We start from the raw sequence: 15,976 nt of genomic DNA on the forward strand, positions 1-15,976 counted from the left end.
CATGAGATTAACTTTTTTTTTAATATATGGCTAATAAATATTAATTCAATATTTCATTTAGATTCTCTTAGGTTTATTAGGCTAAAATAAGGTTCCATTCATTTGCATAAATTTTTTTTTTTTATTGTTAGATACTGATGTTTCATTATTTTATTTCATTTTCAAAATACACTTTCCAGAATTTTTCAATATAACTGTAGTTGTAACAAGAGTGTAAGTATGAAATAGTAATTTGTAGAGCTAATAGCCAGAGGTTGTAGGAAAAACATTTTAATTTAGATAACTTTAATTTAAATATAAGACGACAATTATATTGATAAAAATATAGAAGGTATGTTCTTAAACCTGGAAATGTCAGCAGTAAAAAAATATATAATCTATAGAAATGAATGTAAGTTTAATCTTACTAACTTAAGTGAGAGGTAAGCAGATTTCCTAAAAAAAATTATTCATTTAAGCTTACAAATTCCAGTTAAATTAATATTGAAAGATTAGTAATTATGAGAGATAGTTGACCGTGGATCACTTATACGAGAAGATGGTTGGGGGGTGCGGTCAAAATAAAACACAAATAAGTTGAAGTAACTTATTTAATTGTGCCAATGTTTCGAATTTTTAGCCTTCTTCAGAGCTACGAATAGAACAAGGATTAGGATAATTAATTGGAGGATTAGGTTTAGTAGTAAATGTGGTGTTCAAATATATATATATTTTTTGTCACCTTATCACTTTTATCATCAACCCCACCAAATGTGATTGGGAGATAATTAGGGACCAAGAGAATCCCTATGTTCTTGTTTTTTTTAAATCAATCATTATTCTGGGACAATTAATTCCCTAAGAATAACAATTTGGAACAGTTTTAGCAGCTTTTGTCTAGCTACATTAACTTTTGAACATAATTAAATGAATCTATTACTATAAAATAAAATATGAAAAAAGATACATATTTATCTATGCTTATAATGTTTTCTACTATTCATAAGTTCAAGGAAGTTTGATAGTCTAGGAAATGGATGTATAGTTGGTGTTTGACTGAATTTAAAGAGGAAACTTTATGGATGGATATGGGTAAGGAGTTCCAAAATGAGGCAGTTCTATAAGTAGGAATATAAAGATTGGAAGGTATCTTGTGTATTGTACATAAGTATCTTATGTTTAAAAGGTGAATGGATAAACGTAGGATGAGGAGGTCAATGATATAGGAAGGTTTTTTGGTTATTAGGGATTGGAATATTAGTGTGCCAAGGATGCATAGTCTGTGGATATCGGGATTAATCAGAATAGTAATGAGATATGAGAACGCCTGGAAATACCGAAAATGAATCTTTTAAAGCAGTTCATTAGACTTTTTAGTCTCTTTTCTTATTCAATGGATAGTCCTTCATACACCAGGCATCCATAATCAAGGATATGAATCACTGGACTTAGCAGCTGTTTAAGGATGACTTTTACCATCAACCCCAACAAATGTGATTGGGAGATAATTAAGAACCAAGAGAATCCCTATGTTCTTGTTATATACTTCGGAGAAAGAGCCCATATACAAACACACAGAATATTAGTAAAATGATTAGGAATACAATACAGCAAAAAATAGAGAATAAAAAAATGAGGATGTATTTTCTACATCTTTATTTAATTTTTACACATCTAAATCTCACATTTGAACATAAAAAATATAATAAATTTTTGTGCAAGAACTATAAGTTAATCACTCACCTACTAGACAACTTCATTAGACTAAATTTCATTTGTACATTTTTTATAGCACACACCTCTGAATGCAGCTGTAAAAGTACAAAAATCCAAAAGAATCAATATGGATATAAGATATAGCGAAATCGAGCTCAGAGGAAATATAGAGGAAAATTTTTTTTTTTAAAGTAGGCGAGTGATATAGCAGTCATGACTAAACATAAATTACGTACTTAACATTGGACATTATTCATTATACTTCTAATACAGAAGTAAGATTGTATTTATCACAGCCACAACAGCATCACTACATCATTATACAAAACTTAAATATTGACATAAAGATAAAATTAATGGAAGGAAAACCAGTTTTTATTGAAATCATAGAATAAGAAAATATTTGAAAAGGTTTTAGTCAGATCACGTTTCCATACACCTGCAAATCTTCCATACATCTGGTAGCATCACTTAAAATATCAGTTTTGGAGAATACATAAATAAAATAAGAGTGACTACAATAAAAATTCAATAATAAGGAAATAAGTTATAAATAATTAGACCTGGACTTCAATCATAAAAATGTAAACTTCTCTAACATAATTAATGATTAACTGTTTTAAAATTAACCATATTACTTCCAAGCCTTAAAAGCTAATGTTTTTCAATACAAACTAGATCAATCAGTGGCCAATTACTTTTTTTGAGACATAGAATTATTTATCATAAAACTGAGTTAAAAACTCAGAATTGAAAAGTGAGAATTAAGAAACAGTTATACTTGAATGATATAGAAACCAAATGGCACATTTTGTCTAATAAATAAAATTAGATAGATATTAAAATTACAGAGCTAATTAGTTTTTAAAATTAAAATTTACATTTTAGATTTAAGAATAGTTAAAATGTTACTACCTGAATAAATAATAAAAGAACAGTTACTCGTTTTGCAAAAAAGGGAAGTACTTCACTATTTATAATCTAACAGATTACTAAAAATAAAAATAGTACAAAATAATAAAGGTAATACTCTATTATTTCCAAAAAAAAAGGCATAAAATTCATTAATCTCTGATAAACCTTATGACTAATATATTAAAAGAAAATAATTTTTGTCCTATGTTTAAGTTCGTGCAGTTTATAGTAACTTCGGAATGAGTGATGCCTAAACAGCAGTGTAGCATACTATAATTGTATAATTTAAGCATTTCTTATTCACACTATGTTTTTATAGATAAAACATCTAATATAAATATACAATAACATAATTCATCTTCTATCATAAGAAGTATTAACTTAATAACATGAAGAATTTAATAAAAAATATATTTATTTTAATTTGCTATATATTGTAATTTCTAACAATAATCATGTACAATTTACAATCGGCCCTGTTTCATAATGAAAACTAGTAGTATTATTTCATAATTCAAGTATACAAACTATAAAGAATAAGCACTGATACTTTTAGTTTCATTGCGGATGACGGCAATTAATAATATTTCAGGAGTTTAAAATCACGAAATTCCAAAAGAGCTTTAAAATGTCAGCAAAATTTTACGAATTACAAGACTAATAACATTATATTGTACTTTATTATGAAACAGGACCCAGATATAAAAATAAAATAACAGAACTTCTGGATCATAAAAATAAAATTACAATTCAAACAATAAACAACATAAAGTGGAACATAAATTAAATTACAAAAATCCAGACAGTAAGCACATTAAGTATGAGAATTATTATTATCACAGCCCAATAATCACTGGTAAATGATTTTAAATCAAGATTTAAAAAATGCTTACTACTAATGAACACAAAATTACACCAAGAGAATTAAGAGGTAATAGGTAATATTACCTCAATTCTATTTCGATTTTATAAAATATTCTATATGAATTAAACAATAAATTAAATAATAAAACAAAATAAAATTTTAAGATACTTTGGAATGTCACAATTTTAGCCATTAAAAATTGTTTGTTTTTAAGGCACTGATAAATCTTTTAAAAAATTAGTAAAATAGTATTATTCCTCCTAATTAATGATCTGTGCATGAAATAAATGAAGCAATAACATTTCAAATCAAGAAATGATTACTGATTAACATAAGTTAAACTGATTCACTGATGATTAATTTTTAAATAAATATAGGAAGAATGGAAGTTAAACTTCCAGAACTGGAAGCACCCCTATTTTTTATTTTATAAATAAATTTAATGGGCAACAACTTTTATTGGTATGATAACCTTGTACTTTTTTCACTGGTATCATTCATTAAAATTTGATTAATCTGGTACAAAGTTAAAATACATTAAGTGCATAATTACGGTTTTAAACAGAGACTGAAAAATGTTTCACCTAATAAATTGTTTTATTTGGACAATTTCATAAAAACTTCTTTTTTACTTGTTACAAAATAACAGTTTTTATTTTATAATTTAATTTAACAGTTTTTACTATAAATCGCTTTTAAAATACTTAAGCAATTACTTAGAGTTTTAGCTTAAATTAGATATTATTGACATATATTAAAAACATTTCAACTCAAGAAGTGAATACTGAGTAACAGGTCAAACTTAATTCACTGATTATTATTCTCTTATTTTTAAAAATAAATACGGGAAGAATGAAAGCTAAACTCCTACAATTCCAACAGTAGTAACAGCCGTGGGGAGTCTAGCCATTAGGATCATAACTTTTAGTTTTAATTAATATAGTATTTAAAATTTTAAATAGAGAAAAAAGTTACAGGATTAGGATCTTGATTGTTATTTTGGCCAAGAGAAGGATACCTCATACAGGATTAAGGGGAGTCTCCTAGGATAGACTATAAACTAATTTGGAATAAATATTACAAAATCAGTAGAGGAAGGACATTGAAACACGCATAAGCAACAAAAGAAGTAAAATTGATCAGATCCGAACTGAATATTTTTCTCTTTTATTCATATTTTATAAATTTAATACTAATGTAATCTGTTGTATTTTATTAACGTTTTGAAAAATACAATATTTGGTCTTTGACACAGTCATCTCAATAACTATGTATTTAATAGGCATTTACATAACATTTTTGAAAAATGTTTTATATTTCAGTAACTATCAGATGTACAAATGTCTGTTAGTTCTTAAAATAAAGCTTGTTAAATTCACTTTAAAGTAGTTTATATTGATATTTATTGTATGAGTAGCAGGTTCCATGATATTTGATTAAATGAAGTCACAAAATGAAGATTTCTTGTTTTTCAATAGATTTTTTTTTAAAATTGTATCTTGGATGCCAATAAACCTATAGAGCCAAATAAGGACTCAACTTTTAGTAAATTAATTCTACTATTGCATAATTTATATATTTATGCATAATGTTTTTCATATGGTTCCATGATATTGAACATGGAATGAAATGTTTTGGGTTTTCTTGAATAAATAAACTTACTGCAAACTCATAAGCCGATATTGCAAATTTAGATTTCATATCAAGGACTAATGTCAGTCTAAACACAAACAACATACCAAAAATTCAGGACTACCTGATTTTTTGCATTTTCATTTTGGAAGTGCTTCGTTTCCTAGACTATAAACTTTTCTCAAATAAGCATTTTAATCCATTTTTGTTTTGAGTGCTATGCTATTTTATGATATTTATATATACATACACATTATTATTATACTCTACTTTTATAATATGCTCATGCAACAGATTATGGTATGACATGAATATATGATATTACATAAATATATAAATTTGTATATAGGTAGAACCTATTTAAGTTGTTTTGGAGTAGCATTGTTAAGAAATTTAAACCATAAACCATTTTATATTGCTTGAATTGAAAGTTACGTCTCTTGAATTTTTCAATAGAAATATTGAATTTTTTTTTTATGGAATAAAAATTTCAATAAATAAAGCTATTGAAATTCAGCACACATCACATAAAATGCTTTATAGATAAACTAAAGGCAAAACAATATGCTAAATGTTTTTATTTACATTTTTGCAGTACAGGGACTTGATTTAAGTCAGTTTTCAAGGAATGGAACCTGACATAAGTATGAAACTGCCTGAATATATTTTTAAACCTTATATTAAAATTATCAATTATAATTTTCTAACTATTTCTATTTATTAGTTACATACTCATTACCTTTTTTTAATACTTCCAAGAGCTAGGGGATCATTCTGTAAGTGGTTATCATAAAAGAAGACACCAATTATGGATACTCAGAAACTAAGAAAATTAAATCATTTGCTATTTCTATCTCTAGCTGATTTCAGATATTGAAATAATAGCATGATTATAAAATAAGAAGGTTAAAAGCTGTAACAAAAGATTGTATTTGCTAGTAATGTTCTAAATTTTGCATTCAAGAGATAAGTATTATTAGATCACCAATAATTCCATTACTCACATAAATACACTAATGTATATAACAACAACCTAGTTTTACCTAAAGCATTATACTTACATAATTTTCATTTGAAAGATAATATAAACTATAGCTTGATTCTCTCCTCCACTTATAGTAGACTAGTAAACTATAACAATAGTTATTTATTTGAGACAGCTTACAAATAAATATTACTATTTAACTTATACCTAAAACTATCATTAAAATTTCAGATAAAAATATATAATTTATATTTAATATAATCTTTGGACATAAAATATGTAATGTTACTATTTCCGTATAAAAATAGAATTTTTTTTTTTACTTCAAAAATAAAACATTTCAATTTGACTAAGATATTTCAATATATTCATATATAATTTTAAATTTATGATCTTTTTTAAAATCTCCTAATTTATTGTTTTAATGCATAATTCTAAATCCTGGAACATAATCTAAAAATGCTAAAATTTAATTTTAAGATGATTAATAATCAATGTAAAGTAAGAAAGGCAAGTTATAATTCCAAAGTGTTATAATAAATGAAAATGTAGATGGAAATGAATTAAAAGAGATACAATTCAAGAAGAGCTATTGCAAGAAATAATTGTACACAAAATTAAACAATTATTTCAATAAAAATTTAAATAATTGATTCCAGTATTAAAAAAGGCATCTCCGAGAAAAGTTATGATTTTCTTGACTTCTTTAAAGAAGACTGCCTCATAAGTTTCTGGTAATGTAACAAGAAAGGACTCGTTGACAGCAGATACAGTACGAGGCCAAGAAAAAAAATACATACATATCTCCAATGTCTTACAAGGGGAGACTAAACATTTGAGATCACTAATTTCAATGAAACTTTTTTAGTGATAGTATTTCGAAAAATATTAGACACATATCAGGGTTCTAGTGAATGCGTTCTAGGAGCCGAGAAAAAATATTTTAAATAATTTTAATTTTAATTAGAGTGCTACCAATGGGTAGTTTCTCTACACTCCAATTTAACTTAGATCAGATTTACTAAATGTATCATAATGTACAGTTGTAAATAGCAATAAATAAATATTTAAAAAAAATTAGAAATTTTTGGAGGATATTTTTTTTCAAATCTCCTGGGTTCATGAAATAAATTCATAACCCCCTACAATGTCATCCAAATCAAAAGTAACAACTGTTGGAAAGCTGAAATTTTATTTTAAATCTTCTGTTATAATTTTAAACGGGATAAACAGTTTATTCCACTTCATGCAGTTTAGACAGTCATAAATCCTTCTTAAGTTTCATGCAGATTAGTGGTATCACCCTGATATTAATGTAATTTTCATGATTTTGAAAAAAACTCAAAGGCCCAATAAGGTGAAAATTTTGAATAAAAAAATTTACATTTTTTAATTACTATAAAAAATCGTACTTAAGGGATTTTTGAGCAGCGTAAAACAAATATAAACTTTATTTCTCCAAAAAACAATATTTTATGCCACTTTCCGAGGTCAGTCAGACAAAATTATTTCTATACTGTGTTCTTTTATTGCATAGGGAGTAATATGCCATGTGATTAGTTTTCAGAGGTAGACTAACAAAAAAATATGGACAATAGTATTATAAGTTAAAACCCACAGTACCTGGTCAGTCTATAACTTTGTGCACTTTCTTCTTTTTCTATTTTATCAATGGGATTAAAAAGCTATCAGTAGGATGACAAGAAATAGTAGAGGAGGAAAACATGAACTTTTGGACTGACCTGATAAATCAAAAAAATTACTTTGTATACAGTAGGACATTTTTTTTTTCAGAAAAAGCTATTCAGATTTGTTTTTAGCCCACTTAAATATGAATTTTCACACAAAAAAAATTTTTTTTGCAATATCCGTCAGTCTGAATTGTTTTACTGGTGTACTCACATCATTAGTTTCTAGAAAATATATATTCTTCGAACTAGCCAGGTAAAATATTTTTTATTAGAGCCAGTTCCTGAATTTCCAACAGGATTGTCCAACATTCCGATCCATGGGTCAGCACATATCTGATAAGTATTATACAGGACCTTGGTGATCCTGGATACCACAGCTTATGGTATCACCTCTTCACAGATATTATATAACAATGGATTTCAGGATTAATATAGTTTCTGGAGGTGACCTAGGTACTGAAATATATGAATTCCTCTACTTTCTCAAATGTGTAATACATATTGCATTGCTTTTATCACATTAATATTCTCCTAATACGTTACTATATACAAACTCCATTTTTTTTTTTTTTTTACTTGTATACTATGAACTTGGTTACAGACAACTGCTGATTTTCTGGTCCCTTTGAGATAGTCATAATGACGGTTAACTATAAAACTGGAACCAATTAAAAACAACAATCATATTAAAAGAGCGAGTACATGATGAATTATAAATGTTTTAATTGAGCAAACAACACTAGAAATTTAACTTTTTCACTTTTCATCAATTATTAATAACCATCCCACAACTAGTATAATATCCTAATTAAATATGATCTAATGAAAACAAAAAAAATCACAATATAAGTAATATTTCGATGACTACTGATATAACCTGGATTAATGTATGAGATTTGATCTCAGTAGGAATGATCTATTGTTTCTAGCAACGAAATAATTAAAACTGCTAGGTGTATTATGCATTAAATAATCAAAATCAGATTCATAACCCGACTTCAAAAATATTATCATCTGAAAGAATGAAATATTAATAAATAGAAGAGATAAATCACACTCTCAATACAATACTAATAGATTTCAAAAACATGCACTTTTAAGTAATTTGTTATTTAATAAAATACTAATATAAATGAAAAATACCACATTATGAATCAGCATTTAAATGTTAAAGTATAAATAGTTCAAATGAATAACAGCATATATCAATGTAATAGTAAAATATTTGAAATAGATTTCTCTAAAGTTAGATTTTTGTTTTGTACTAGTATTGCTCTGAGGGTGCAAAATAATTAAAAGATATATATTTTTTATATAATGTGGAGAGGCAAAAAAAAAATTAAAGATGAAACAAAATTATAAACTAATCTTAAAGTTTAAGGTGTAATTAGCTAAAAAAAAAAATCAATCTTAAACCTTTTCCAATAAAGAAATTTAAATTATCATTTCTAAAAGTTTAAAGAAAGATCTGATGTATGTTAAAGGGAAACCCCTTCACATTAAGAGTATTTAAAAAAGAGAAATTGTTTGGTTCAGTTCAGATTACAAAATTAAAAACACTTTCCAGAAATGCTAATGCTAAAAAAAATCTTTTAAAGAAGAATAGACCAATGGACAATACTTTTGGGCAATAACACCATAAGGTTGTTTGGAACCTATTGTAACCTTAGCTTTAATGCTGTGCTTGTTCCACACGTGGATAGCATAGCTGTCCTTTATTTGATCCATCACATTATTATAAAGCTCTTCATCTGATGTAAAGTATTTTGCCCACTCTTCCCATGGAATTGGATAGAAAGCAGATGGTGGGAAAACAATAAAATCTTCACAACCTTTTTCTATCATATGCTTCACCTAAAAGAAAAAAAATTAGGATTGGCCATAAGATACTAACTAAAGTAAGATCATTTTGAACAGACTTCAAAAGAAAGTTTGCCATAGGAAAGAATTAAAAATATTGTTCAGAAAACCTACATTATGTTTATTACATTAAAATTTCAGTAAAAATGTACTGTCTAAATAGAAATGTTGTGGTAGTAAAGAGACGGGGAAAAAATGTGAAAAGACTCCACTCCAGAGGTGGGAGAAAATTGGTATGGGAAAATAAATGATTCCAGAATTAAGACTTCGCCCATTGGTTGAAATGGCCAATCACTACTGCATAGGTCACAGAGGTTTGAGTAAAAATGGGAAGAAATACATAGACACCCAGTGTCATTTAATATTTGGATAACAGAAGCCAATCAAAGAGAAATATGAATTTGAAAAGGAAACAAAGTGAATGGCCAAACAGTTATAAAAGAATTATGTATTATTACCATCACAGACTATTATTATCCTACAAATGTGAATTTTTTTAATAAAGGATTCCACACAATGGCAAGGTTTTAGCTGAACAAGTATAGGCTATAAGATATTCTTCATTAAATGTTTTTTTTGTACAGTTATCATGCATTTAACTTTTTTTTTTAATTTACTCAGCCTGGTCTTTTCTGACACATGGGGAGAGGGGTTATTCTATAGGTAACCAACCTATTCTAACGAGAGTGGCAGGGTTGAGTTCACATTTGGTAGAACTGTCAACAAAATAAAAGACAACCCGTCCGGGGCAGAATAAAATAAGTGCTGCTGCTGATTCGAGGTTGCCAAGGTGATGTCTTAACATACTCGGCTACAACAGCTTTATCATGCACATAACTTAACCCTTCAACCATGCAATCAGAAGTACACAACAAGAAATAAATATCACAATAATAAACAGATGTAAGACAGCTAGTTCATCTCCAGATAATCCATCTGGTATCCAGGACCAAGCTGTTAGATTAAATTTGAGAACATATGACCATGCTGTTAGTAAGTTGCACAGACTAATTATTTTTAAGCTATTCAAATTTAAACCAATAATTTATAAATAAATGTGTAAAGTAACCAATAATTTGATACCATAGCCAACCATACACCACAGAGGCGTGACGGGATGCACAAGGGTCAGCCATGCATAATTTTCACTACCATAATCTCACTTTCCAAAGCCTATCAATCTTTCATCATTATAATAAGAAAATTCATTTATTACACTCCACTTCCATTTCATTTCCTAATAGTAGAGTAGTTCAATCAAGATATTTCAGAACAACTGTAAATAATTATAGATATGAAATCATCAGAGAATTTAATTTCTAATGACTTGTTACATTGAAAAAGAAATTTGCCTTAAAGATTAATTTATGTATAATTTGAAGTTTAATGATGAAATTTACATGAAAATGTTTAACAGAGATGGCTTCACAATATTATTATTGTTAAATGTGCTAAAAACTATAAAATATAACATAATTAAATTAAAAGGAGAGTTTTAAGAAAATAATAATAACTCTACATATAGTCAATATATTGGTATCTGTTGGGGAGAACTTGTCAGGCAAGTGAGCCTAGTGGTCCTTTTTGTCAAACTCTCACCAAGGTGAGAGTATTAAGATTCATTCTCAGGACCACCGAGAAATAAATATTAACTGCCCCAGGTGGAAATCAAACCCACAATGCTCCAAACCGGCCGGTCTGGGATCTAGCCCCCACTTATAGTTGGCTGTTACGTCTCTTATAGTCAATATAAGTCTTACTTAAAGAGCTATGAAAAAAAATTGTTAACATTGTCTATACTAAGGAAAAAAGTACAGGAAAATTTGGACACACAAACAAAAATTCATTATTTACATACTATATTCGTTAGTATATGTGTTGACTTCTAATCTACTTCTGATACAAACTTTTCATTCTTAAAATGCAACTTCTTTTGGAGTGGGTAACAACCGAGACAAATAGGGTGGTCTGTCCCCAAAGAAAGTTTTACAATAATATTGCATTTCAATATTTCCTTTCTACATCTAAAAAAAAAAGTTCAGATGTCAATGTAATTAGGATCAAATTGTAAAAAGGTCTCTGCCCAATAATTGAAAAGAAATCTAACAGTAGCAGTTCAAAGATTTTATGTCTCTTATACATTGAGCAACACAAATCAAAGTTGTGTAGTAACAAAGGTACTATTTATGAGACTTCTTCTTAATTAGAAAATAATATTAAATAAAAAATTCTTTAGAACCTATTGATTAGGAGAAAGTAATTGCTCAAGTAAGTAAGAAACATATTCTCACCAAAAGAATTAAATTTTTTTTTCAGCTTATCTATAAAAGGATGAAAGATTTTTGAACAAAATAAAAAAGATGTACATGGCCCATGTTAAAAATGTTTATATAATTATCAAAATTCATAATTCAGGTTTCAAAAGGCCTGAAAACATCTGAAACATCATCTAACATTAAAAATAAAAAACAATTTAGAGTTAAAAACTTCAATTCAATTTACAATGCAACATGTTGCATTTGGGATTATTGTATACTGATTAAGATAAAAAGTCTCATATCTATGGAATGCGCAATAAAACAATAGCCCAAAGAATTTCATAAAAATTAAAAATGATAGATAAGTCCCAATGCAAGACTTCTTAAAGGTCATTTTAAAGAATTTATACCGCTAACATTGGGTAGGCTTAAGTTCATAAATTATCAACGTAGAGCCTCAAGAAATATTCTTAGATGATAAAAGACATATATTAAGATAAGAAATAAAGAAATTGGGATTTTCAATTTTATATTTCAGTGATGAATATTTCAGACACCTAAACAAGCATATTCTTGTTTGAAAACAAATACCACCCCTGATATAAAAGGAATTTTCATTGATAAGAAAAATTCCATTATTGATGTCAATGTTAAGAACTTATTCTTATCTTGTTGCCATAGTAACCTCTTTTCATATACATACCTTAGCTGAGACATTTAGGGTACTATTTAACACATCGATTAAACATAAATGAAGATGTAACATATTATAAAACCATTATGACATGTACACTAAACTCTAGTTTTCAAAATTAATTTAACAATGGTATTTTGTACATATAAACTGATTATGATACTTAGAGATTCAAGACATATTACCCAACTCAATTTTTTGAATGAGTACCAACATTGAGGCTCACTAAAAAATTAGTGGTGGTGTCAAAAACATCTTTTAAATGCTAAACAATTTCATTAAATACTTTATACTAGAACAATAAAATAAAACTTTGTAGATAACTCCACAAGAAATGAACTTATATCATTTGCATCAGAATATAAAAAAATTAGTAACATCTTTTTCCCCAATATTAATATTTACCTTACAATCCCTACAATATTTCCTCAGAGATCTAGTTATAACACCAGGGCCGTTCCAACCCCAATCATATCCTCTAAAATTATTAAGGAGGTCATTCATTGTGAGAGTAGATATTTTATGATTAAGACTGAAAGCCATTATTCCAGCAGCCACATCATTTAACGATTCAGCACCAGCAAAATTTGTCACTTGTTCCAATGATCTAAAAACAATAATTTCATCAATTTGATGAGTTAATTCTTCAAATTTACATCTTCATAGCACTTACCGCATAATTACAACATCCAAGTCCATATATATTCCACCAAATTTCCATAAAAGAGTATAACGAAGAACATCACTAGTGTGGGATTGAGGCCAATAGCTGTATTTCAAATTACCTGATCGATACCAATCCTCCAGAGGAGTCTTGACAAAGAAGGTAGTCATATTGATGTACCTAATTTTAAAATTGGGATAGGAAGCTAATTTTTGAAAGTGACCTTTCATTCCTTCCAAACTTGTAACAGGAGATGGAAGCAAAAGATAAACCTCGAAATTAGGATTCATTTTAGCAGCCGATTCAATAGCACAGGCTTGTCTTGGATTTATATAAAACTCCTTATTATGGCAAGAAGTTTCAACAAAAAATATTGAGCGGTTTAAAGCTACTTCTGATGACTCTAAAGGTTGAATCACATTATCAACTTTCAAGTCATAACACTTGATTTTTTCTGATTCTTTTGTAACTTTAAGATTAGTTACCCAACCAATGTTTATTTCATCCCTACAACTATCCATCATGAAATACAATATAATTATGACAACTAAAGGAACCAGATACAGTCTTTTATATCTAAGACGACTCATTTTTGACATTATTGAAAGATACATAATTATAACAACTTAAACAAACTGAAAATGAGAATTGTCAATGAAATCGACAATTCGAAATCCGTGCTCTTAACAACGGTTCACTGATAACCCCCCTAACCACTTGAACTCGCTCCAAGAATCAGTTACTCAATGCAAAGAATTTACCTACCCCTACTCCTTAAATTACCGCCAATCATACTAAATATTGCAAAATAAGATATATATTAATGCACTTCCTGAATAAAATAAAAGAAAATTTTGAAGTTATTCATAGTTTTTATATTGATAGGAATGATTGTGTTTAAGATGTTATTTTACTTTAAGTTTAATTTTGTTTATATTTATTCATTTTTCATCTACGTATTTCTTATCATTTAATTTATATATTTGTAAATATGGTGTGAATGAGGTCGATGATCTATATTACTATCGTCAATAAATATAATACAGAAGGTAATATAATAAAAGAAAAAAAAATTTTTATGTTGAAGAGTTTTTAATTCACCCATTAAACATTATAAAACCATTTTGAAAATATTTCATCTTTTGATATTATGGGTGACTATATTTTAATTAATAAAAGTTGTATTTAAAAAACAAAATTTTTTATGGTATTATAATAATCGCTTTGGTATTTAAAATTACATTGTAAATGTTTCTTGTGTCTTGTGCTATTGATCTTTATTAAAGCCAATTTAAGGTTTACCTTGGTTATTTAAGCCTAGATATTATTCAGTTCGTTATATCTATTCTTAATTTGAATATTTTTACTATGTTGTTTGAAAGTTAATTTTAGTTGATTGAATGCAGAAGAGTCCCATAACTAAGAGCGCATTCAGGATTTTAAATATGTAGGATCTCACTGATAAAAAAGTCATGTAGTCCCAGAATGACAGGAGTAACTTTAAATGTAATTAATTTTAAAAATAAGAATCGATTGTATCAAGTTAGAATAAAAAAATAATATTTATTTTTACAAAAGCAATGGAATTACAATTATTTCTAAAGAATTAAGGAACTCTGTGACTCAAATTTTTACAATCTTTTTAACAATGAGTTAATAGTTACCTTTTTTAACAATCATAAAGTATGATATATCTGAAATCAAAGTTGAAGAAAGTAAATTTGATGGAAAGTAATAGTCCAGCAGTTATGTACTTTCTACCTGGAAATAATAGCGAAGCTAATTGCATTTTGTTCCAGAGTTCTCTGTGGAGTAGAATTTGATTTTTTACTTCGACTAGCTTAGGCTAGTGTGGGGAGAAGCGAAAAAGATCGGCATTTGTTTGTTTACATTATAGTTCGATATTTCAGGAAAACCTTCAGTCAGGTGCCTCTCGTTTGTCCCTTGATGACCTGAAAATCCTTGCTAACATAAAAAAGCGTCCAAGAAAGAAGTATAAATATCACCTAATCATCCAACAAATGATTGGTTTGTTCACAAAGTAGTTTGTGAAAACTTGCCACAAAGTTTTGTTCATTGTATTTTGTCCGGACCTATTCCTACAGACAGTGGCCGATTCAGCGTTGTCAAAGATGAAATAGTGGAATAGCAAACATGATTATTCAAGCCTTGATACTTTATTATAGGTAGCTGAAAACCCTAATATCGCTTGAAAATGTTAAGAAGAAGTATGGAGCCAAACGTCTGGTAAATATATATTGTAACACCAACCATAATGGGAGAAAATGATTTTGATCGCATGGCAAGCGTGTGCAAGAGATGTGTCAGTGCAAGACTTTTTTCTTCCACGATTCCGGTGAGTATGGAAGGGATTTCTAAGTAAACGAAATTCACATAATTTCCATATAAATATTGAAAAACGAAAGTTATAAGTCAAAAACCTGCATTTCCCAGCTTGAGATATTTTGAGAAATATAGAGATTCTACTTCACAGAGCAGCCAGAAACAAAATATCATTAATTTCCCTTACTTTAAAGGTACATCCCTTCATTTAGTACCTACTTCTCCGACTATACACACACTTAGCAACTCTCCTCAAAAAGTTGGTGTAATTCTGATCAGTATATGGAGTCTTGCGGTTTTTAATATTTTAATTTATTTTTTTTTAAATTGGGAATTATTTTACCGAAGAAAAATATCTCTTCTTGAAATATTAA

At 27.9% G+C, this 15,976-nt stretch overlaps 1 protein-coding gene across 5 annotated transcripts in view; it reads right to left on the reverse strand.

Moving 5' to 3' along the window:
• LOC106685363 (lactosylceramide 4-alpha-galactosyltransferase) overlaps window positions 1-14,184 on the reverse strand; it is a gene marked incomplete at its 5' end in the record, with an annotated part of 93,299 nt that extends 79,115 nt beyond the window's left edge. For 3 of the 5 annotated variants that reach the window (XR_001343831.3, XR_001343832.3, XM_014427986.3), the window contains 2 exon segments: window positions 13,001-13,202; window positions 13,269-14,184. Coding sequence is in view for 3 of the 5 variants with exons in the window: in XM_014427986.3 (XP_014283472.1) it covers window positions 13,001-13,202; window positions 13,269-13,873 (807 nt within the window). 5 annotated transcript variants of the gene reach the window in all.
• Between the last annotated feature and the right edge of the window lie 1,792 nt (window positions 14,185-15,976).

Source organism: Halyomorpha halys, unplaced genomic scaffold, assembly GCF_000696795.3.
Source record: "Halyomorpha halys isolate HHAL.00 unplaced genomic scaffold, Hhal_1.1 Scaffold685.1, whole genome shotgun sequence".
NCBI lineage: Eukaryota > Metazoa > Arthropoda > Insecta > Hemiptera > Pentatomidae > Halyomorpha > Halyomorpha halys.